The following is an 8,455-nucleotide window of genomic DNA, read 5'->3' as shown; positions in this document are numbered from 1 at the left end:
AAACGCTGCGCTGCCTCCTGATTGGATATGGTTATTATTACTCATTATGCAACGATTGCATAAAATATTATATTATATACTTTGTACGTACTTTTATTTTTAAATATACTTCTACTTGGTAAGTAGGAAATTTTTAATGTCTAATAAATTTTAAGCTATATGTAATTTATAATAATCTTTCACGGGAAGTGAGTAATTCGTTTATCATCTATTTTGAATAAATTTACTTTTGAGTTAATACGCTATTGCATCAGCAGAGCGATATTATTACTGAATTATTTCGATCTTTAGTTACATTTTTAATCATCGATATTAATAAAATCCAGGAAGCCCTCCTTGCGAACCTTCGTGGAGTACACTACCTGAATGCGCCAGCTTATATGGATAAACTCATGTCGATAGTACGTCCGTTCATGAGTAACTCGCTTCTGAACGTGTTGTATGTACACCAACCCGAGTCCGCTACTCTACAGCCTTATTTCCCTAGTGAAGAATTGCCTAAGGAGTCTGGAGGGAATTTTAAAAGTGTTCATGTTCTAAAAGGTAGGTAAGGAATAACAATTGTGGCTTTGACCATATAACCAGGGAGACCCGTGCTCGGCAGTAGGAGGTGCAAGCTTCTATTGTAAAATGTGTAAAAAAAACAGTCTTGTGTTCCGACTGGATGGATCATTTCAGACTTAGTTGAAAACAAATCTATACTTCTATAAGACCACGTTTACAATCAGGCATAGACACATTATTATCAAATAAAATCAAACAAATTATAGCAAGGTCTTATAATATACCAAGTACTAAAAGATTTGTCAGCGCAACAGAGTAACTAATTTCGGTGGCAAATTTTATTATATTACATATTTGATATTCGAATATTAACATCGTGAAATATTAAATAATACTTCATTATTACATGATGGGAGAAAATAAACGATTTATTTTTATAATATTCCGGAATATTTAAATTATAAAAATTGCCACCGAAATTAGGTACACATACAACTAACACCTGAAAATTACAGTTCCACAAACAGCGCGTGTGTTATTATGGCAAAAGGAAACCGACACGCGCTACTTTAGCCTGTAGTAAATTGGGCTTTACCCTGCTTCCTAGTTCCGCCATTTCAACGTCTCACATTCACACACGTCGCGTCCGATCGGCTGGTCTGAAAATCTTTGGGGAGGCCTATGTTCAGCAGTGGACGTCTTCCGGCTGACATGATGATGATGACAATAATTCAGTTTTTAGAATTGCCCCAGACCAGGGAAACTCTGTATCGTGGGTGCCATGGGTGTGTCCAAGTCGGTGGGAATAGTTATATGGACACACATATAGACAACCACAAATTACACCCAAACTCATGAGAAATAAATGTAGATCATACAAAATATTTCTCCCGGCCCGGGAATCGAACCCGGGACCTCTGCGTGGCAGACCAGCATGGTAAGCGTTCAGCCACGAAAGGCTGTTTTAAAACGAGGCTGTTTCGACGGCACTATTTAACCACAAACTACAAGCACTTGTTTCTTCTTGAGACTGCAAGCGACTTGTATTATTTGTCAAAATTGTACTTATTTGCAGATGAGATCTTGTCAAAGCTGTACGCAAGCTCGGCTTTCTTTGAAGAGGAAAACAAGAAGCGAGTGACGGAGTCCTTACGACCAGATAAGCCCAAGACAATATCCGACTTCTTCGGAAGTGTGGAAGGAACCTTCAAGAAGCTAGAGTTCGATTGAAGTAAGAATAGACGAAAGTTTGTAAGAATGAATGAATTCTTTTAGGAGGTATATACATCTAATATTCATCCTTATTCATCCTTTACAGCTAATATTGTTTTTTTTTTATATGTAAGTACGTACCAAAAAGTTTATATTAAATATGTTGTCTTGACTATGTACATATGCATTTTATTTACTCCCTTATGTTATTATTAAATACTAAAATCTAGCAGGTACATAATTGAGTCTAATAATAATGTCCATAAACAAAACAATGGGAAAAGTGAATTCCATTTGGTTCGAGGTTTCTTTGTAGGATAAGAAATTAAAAAAATTTAGTTTTCTTGCAATCTATATTTCATAGAAACATAGTCGCGGTCAGGTTACGCTTACACCATAACTGTTTTGGAATTACGGCCGCGTGTGCCGCCATACACTGGGAACAAAGAAAAAAACTGCATTTAAAAAAGGGCAATTATGTAGAGGTGTTTATGAAATAAGTTTAGTAGCAAACTGATAAAAAAAACTTATGAAGTTTTTCGATACAAACAGAATTTTGTGAAATTTGACATCAGGCAAATAGCATATTTGGAGGTCCCGGGTTCGTTCATTTCCCATGCTCGTCTGCCACGCAGACCTCTACGAGCATGGTAAATATTCGGCTACATGCACTGACAATTTTTTAAATGTTGTCCAAACGTGCTGTTTTCACGATAATTTAGTTTGGAATTACACTACTCAGTAGAGAATATGTTGCGGAGTTGCCTGTCAACCAAACCAAATTACAACTGAACAGCATTTTCAAAATGGGAGATTTGTTATAATTGGTGTGTTCGACAGATAAGTATGTGTATTTTCAGTAGTAATAGAGCTCCCTGTGAAAGAGTTCATCGAGGGTACTCCTGCCATATTACCTATTCCTGCCGCCAAGCAGTAATGTCAGCTTTACTGTGTTCCGGTTTTGAAGGGTAAGGCGTGCTGTTGAAATTACAGGCACATGGGACTTGTCAACTTATGTCTCAGGGTGACAGACGCAGTGGCAGTGCCCCTCAGATCATTGCGATTTAAAGCTGTAAGTGGCACTGCAACTGATATGGACAGGTGTGTCACTTACCATCAGGCGCACGACTTGTTCGTGATCTATCTCCTGTGATGGACTAAACAGTACTTCACAAACAAGTTTCCTTAAGGTAAGATACCTTTTGTAAATAGATATATTACTTAGATGAATTAACAAAATGCTTACCTGTAAAATGCACTTAATCAAAGAGACCGAAGCCCATGTCTTCATCATCAGACTCTGACTCTTCCTTCTTAGCCTCCTTCTCTTCTGCAAATTGAGAACAGCGTGTTAGGAAACAAATTGTAACTACATGGATTGTTATGAAAGCGAATGAGTTGTCAGATGAGAATGTGGTAACAGCATTGGAGCTCAGTCGAAAGATGGTGATATTGGAATTCATCATTCAGTTTCTAGCAGAATTTTATGGAGAAATTATAATAATACAGCCAACTGAAAAATGTACATCTAATCTAAATCAATCTAACAAAAATGAGAAATATTTAATTAATAGTGATATTAATGAACTAGTAAGTCTTCTTATGTATTAGAAGACTTAGAAGACCTGTAGGGCTAGCACGACAGGAGCGACTTGCGCGAGAGCTACATAAAGTGCGAGATGGGTCATTCCAGCGAAAATGACACGGCAGTTAAAAAAATAAATTACACAATTTGGCTTTAATTGTATGACTAGAATACGCCCAATAAATCAAATCAGTAGAAATAAATGAGATTTGTCGGATATTGTACAATTATTGTATTTTTTCTCTTCATGATCGCAGCCATAGTGATGTCGTCTATAGAAGCATTTTTTCCTATAATGTTAGCAACAATTTTCGCGGTTATTTGTGCGCCTTTCTAAATAAGTTATTACTATCAAAGAAAACACAATTTAAAAAAATGAATTTTAAAAAAGTGATAAGTGATTGCATGGAAGTATATATGGTGTTGTGGAGTTATTAAAGTTTCAATAAATACTATTTGCAAGTCCCACCCGTCACAATGAAACACATACATTTTTATTTTAACCAATAAATAAGCAATCTGTTGAATTTGCTTCTGTAAAAGTAAAAATTATGCTAAGGGTCATTATTTTGGCATTGTGCACGTAAATAGGAGTGTGTCCCACCCGTCACAGCGATGGGTGGAACACACTTGTAAACATTTTCACTTTGACTAAATGTTTGTATTTTCATGGATTCGAGTTTTTACGATGTTTACTAGATGTAACAGTTGCTTTAATTTTGGATTTAAACATTTGATGTGTTAAATTGTGACGATTGGGACACCATTAATTATGACTGATTAATTTACTTATTAGGACTGATTAATTTTTAATTTTATTTTACGACATATGTAAATTAATTTTAATTTAAATAATTTGCATACCTGAATGCAGGTTGAATACTGTTATACGTTTTTATAAGATCTTGAAAAACATGTGTTTTTGTGTATTCTTGCAAATATAAACTTTGACTTGACATTTTGTGACAGGTGGGACAAGTTACATTGGAGTACATAGAATTGTAAAAAAATACACTGTTTATATGTAGATCCATCATTTGTAAGCAAATATTTTATAATTTTTGTCATAATTAAGACATTTTAACACATAACTAAAATTTAATATGACACTTTTGTATCAAGGATGTGGCAGATTTTTCAAATTTACTTAACAGTTCTTTCATTATGTTTTTTGTGTTAAAATGTCTTAGTACAAGAAAAATTATAAACATACTAACAATGGATCTTATATTAAACAGTGTAATTTTATTAATTTTGTCTTTTCAATTGTGACTCGTCTCACCCGTCACAAAATCGTGTCTCACCCATCACAACTTGACATATTAATTGCCTTAAAATTTATCAAAGTTATTAATGAAGTGTATATATAAAATAGGACTTTAACATTCAAGTTATCACATATGAAAAACTTGCTGAACAAAATATTAGTAGTTTGTCTTGATCTTGGCAATGAAGCCATCAACTCAAATAGGTCGTGAGTGTCCCACTAGTCACACTTAGAAAATTAAATATTTTGAGTATAAATAAGGTAATAAATTTATGTTAATATATAGTCGCTGTTGAGTTGCATACCTGGCTTCATGATATTTTCATTTTAAGTCTAATTAACCAATGGTTAGGGAGAAATTACTTAGAAGTTCGAGAAAAAAGGTGTCACATTGTCCCACCCGTCCCCGTCCCATCTCGATGTGGGAATAGCAGTATCTCGCGCTTTATATCGCTCTCGCGCAAGTTGCGCCCTGTCGTGTTAGCCCTACTGTTAAACCTACATAGGATAAAAGTGCACATTAATGTAATCCTATTACGAAACAATAAAATTACTTATGTGAAAAAGAGATCAGTAATTATTCTATCCCATGGTGCCAATACTACATGCAGTTCCTGGGTGGTAGATTTAGTTAGATATAAGTTACCTTTCTTGTCTTCAGCAGCGGCAGCAACGGGCGCGGCAGCTGCGGCAGGTGCCGCGGCGCCTCCCGCTGGCATCGACGACAGCTTCTCGCGACCTGCGAAGTTTTAGTTGACGGGTTAAGCAATGTGTACAGGATGTGGAACACTATATGGATCAAGTAGTTTCTTTGTCAGTTGATGTATTATGAACAGCATGGTTGCTCAGTCGAAAGATGGTGATTTTTTGGGATCATCATTAGTTTACTTTTAGTGATATAAATATTTAAAAGTGCTTTTGTACTTGACACTTGGTTTGCCTCAATATCTACTATTCTAATCTGGTGCTAGTCAGGGTTTTATGGTGAAGAGTCCTTAATTATTTTTTTTGCTCTGGTACTTACTGGTTAGTTCAAAATCAGGTCATTTGTTGATTGTTTGGACATTGTCATGGTGTCAATTTTGATTCTTGCTATCAATTTTTCATTCAGAAAAAGATACTAAGCTATTTACCAGATTGGCAATAATTACAACAAAGTAGTAAGCTAATAAAATGTAATAGCAGAAACATACCAGACGCAATGAGCTCCTCAACGTCCTTTCCGCTGAGCTCAGCAATGACCTTTTTTAGCTTCTCAGAGTCAGCTTCAATGCCGACAGAGCTGAGGATCCTCTCAAGGTCTGCTGCTGCTGGAGATGCCTTGCCGCCCAGCACGGCCAGTAGGTATGCGGCCACGTAACGCATTCTGTAATGGATGGCATATTTGAAAGAAATATGAACTGAAATTAATCTTACCATATTGGTCACATTAACTATACTATTGTGAACCAGAACTGAGCCCCGCCGGTCGTGTCACAAGAGACCTTTCTAAAAAGAGCTAGCTCAAGTGATGAACAGTGGACCATTGAAATTAATTGCGGCAATTTAATACAACGCGATTCCGATTGTATATAGTGAATAACTACTATCATTAATACAGGTGGTAGCTATTTGGAAGGAAAATAGTTTCGAATAAAATGAATTAGGTATGTTTTTTTGTTTCTTTTATACAATTTGTGTACATTTAGAAGAATAGCATATAAAGGGCGCAAAGGCGAATTCGTAACGCCTTTGGACACATGTACTCAAGAACGCCGGCCGGAGAATGTTTATACGACCATATTTCTGCTGTTGATCTACTATCTATAATCGCGTGATCTATATTATATTCAGGACACAGAAACAACAACTTTCCACGAAGCACTGAACATAATTGGTTCGTATTGAGGTTATGCGAGAACCTAATACATCCAAAGTTATGCTACAATAAAGCGTGAGATATTGCATTTATTGCAAAAAACAGGATTTGGAAGTGGTAAAGTTGAGATTTATATAAAAACAGAGCCGTAGCGTTGTTAAGATTTTAGGTTAAGTTGTCCACTACATTATTTCATCAAAGTTAATCTCGCGCCTTTGTTGACGTTTTTCACCAAAATCTATTTTTACACATGGAGATCACAACAAGTAATAAATTCACAATATTATTTTAACAAATACACTTACTTTTAAGTCGTTATGACACGAAACGTGTTAAGCCAAAGTAAAAATGATCGCCTTGAACGTAATGTCAAGCTGAAAGAGAAAAGCGAAACGGAAAGCTTTGACAGCTCAGCTGTCAGATTTAGTGTTGCCAATATTAATTTATTAATATTGCCAAGATGCTATATCAACTATCCAATAACGACAGAAGAGAGACAAGATGTTAACTTTTTGAAATCTTTTTTAAAGTTTGAATGTTTCTGGTATTATTAATTGAAGTTACCCACATGTTTTACGAAAATGTAATTTACGCTAAACAGAATAATATTAAAAAAAAGACTGACAGACACTTTTCATACGAAAACAACGGTATTATTCATTAGTAAGAAGTATACTTACTAACAACATAATAAACACATATGGTCAAATTCATATAAGGCGAAATGTTTTGTTTAAGTACGAAGATTTCTGTTGATATTAAAAAATTGCTATTTAATATTTATTTTCATAATAATGTCAATGATGTCTGTTTTTGCAGAGAGAGTAACTTTCTCTAAAATGGTAACACAATAGAATTACGTTCTGCTTTATGATTGTGTGACAAAAAGTCGAAAAGCATTGATGCTACAACGATGAAATAAAACTTGTAAAAAAATTAATTAATTGGTCTATTATAAATAACTAAATTAGGTAGGTATTTGAAATTTTAAAGAGGATAAACTCTACAGTATTTAAGATTAATTGTAAAGTACAAGTACAAAAGTGTGTAAAAGAAATCTGGGTATTCTATATAGAGTTTTGCTATTTGAACGTAGTATGGTGATAATTATTATATTATTTATTTCTGTAAATAATTAGGCCTATTTGGTCTACTGTGATTAAGTCCAATACGGCTAAAGGCATAATATGAATTATATTTATTCAATTGTAATTCTTGTTAAATTAAGGTTTAATAAAAAATTGCGTTTTTGAAAATAAGCTTAAATTCTGAGTACCTACCTATTCAACAAATCAGATTAAAGAAGAATAATTCGCTCACATTAATAACCAACGATATCGCGAAGCTACTAATTTATCAGCTTGTACAAATGTTATCTCACTTTCAAGATATTTGAATGATTTATTCATGCTAACTTTTTCTTGTACACAAATATTTTGAAACAGAAAATTAATTAGATTGGCTTGAAAATGATTCCTTTTTGTAGAAAATTATCCAACGTGTTGAAATTTGTCTTAGAAAAAAGCAATAAATATTATTATTTTATTTCACTTCACGAAATTTTGACACAGCTGGAACTTTTCCTTTACTTTGTATCCTTGAACGTGAATTATTTTCTTCGCAAACCATCTTGTGACAGGTATTGTGTAGTAGTGGTAGATATTATGTAGGTATACGCGTATAGCTTCTAGTTTTGCTCACACACTTGCACTTCTGTTGTTATATATTGTTATTTTCTTTGCTAATGCCATTCTTTGTTTTCATATATTTTGTCGGAGCAAGATTCATTCACAATTGTTTTCCTATTTCTTTGTTTACACACCAGTCTATGCAAAGCTTTGTGATGTAAGTGAAAAACTTGTAGGTAGTGAAAATAAAGATTTGTTAATATTAAAAGTTGCGCTTTTTCGGATGGCAACGTCTATTGTATAAATTATGGCCAATTTTTAGATTAAATAATTTTTGTCCAACAGTTGATTTGTAGGTAGGTACTGTGGGAGCTTTAGAGGATGGAAAAAAATATCCATAG

The 8,455-nt window shown here is 34.3% G+C and overlaps 2 protein-coding genes across 2 annotated transcripts in view; one reads left to right on the top strand and one right to left on the bottom strand.

Annotated features, from left to right (window-relative positions):
- Positions 1 to 1,783, top strand: part of LOC113226246 (clavesin-1-like) — a 14,629-nt gene extending 12,846 nt beyond the window's left edge. The window contains exons 6-7 of the mRNA XM_026458807.1: positions 327 to 543; positions 1,580 to 1,783. Of these exons, the coding sequence (XP_026314592.1) occupies positions 327 to 543; positions 1,580 to 1,734 (372 nt within the window). The 3' untranslated portion in view covers positions 1,735 to 1,783. The remainder of the gene's footprint in view (positions 1 to 326; positions 544 to 1,579) is intronic.
- Positions 1,784 to 2,015: 232 nt separating this feature from the next.
- Positions 2,016 to 6,746, bottom strand: LOC113226253 (60S acidic ribosomal protein P2). Its single transcript, XM_026458815.1, has 5 exons — positions 6,732 to 6,746; positions 5,762 to 5,934; positions 5,215 to 5,307; positions 2,963 to 3,046; positions 2,016 to 2,152 (listed from the first exon to the last, which is right to left on the bottom strand). The coding sequence occupies exons 2-4, from the start codon at positions 5,931 to 5,933 to the stop codon at positions 2,976 to 2,978; spliced, it is 336 nt and encodes a 111-aa protein (XP_026314600.1). The 5' UTR covers position 5,934; positions 6,732 to 6,746; the 3' UTR covers positions 2,016 to 2,152; positions 2,963 to 2,975.
- Positions 6,747 to 8,455: the final 1,709 nt, after the last annotated feature.

Source organism: Hyposmocoma kahamanoa, unplaced genomic scaffold, assembly GCF_003589595.1.
Source record: "Hyposmocoma kahamanoa isolate Upper Pololo Valley unplaced genomic scaffold, ASM358959v1 185, whole genome shotgun sequence".
Classification (NCBI taxonomy): Eukaryota; Metazoa; Arthropoda; class Insecta; order Lepidoptera; family Cosmopterigidae; genus Hyposmocoma; species Hyposmocoma kahamanoa.
This window is presented reverse-complemented; position numbering and strand designations above follow the sequence as displayed.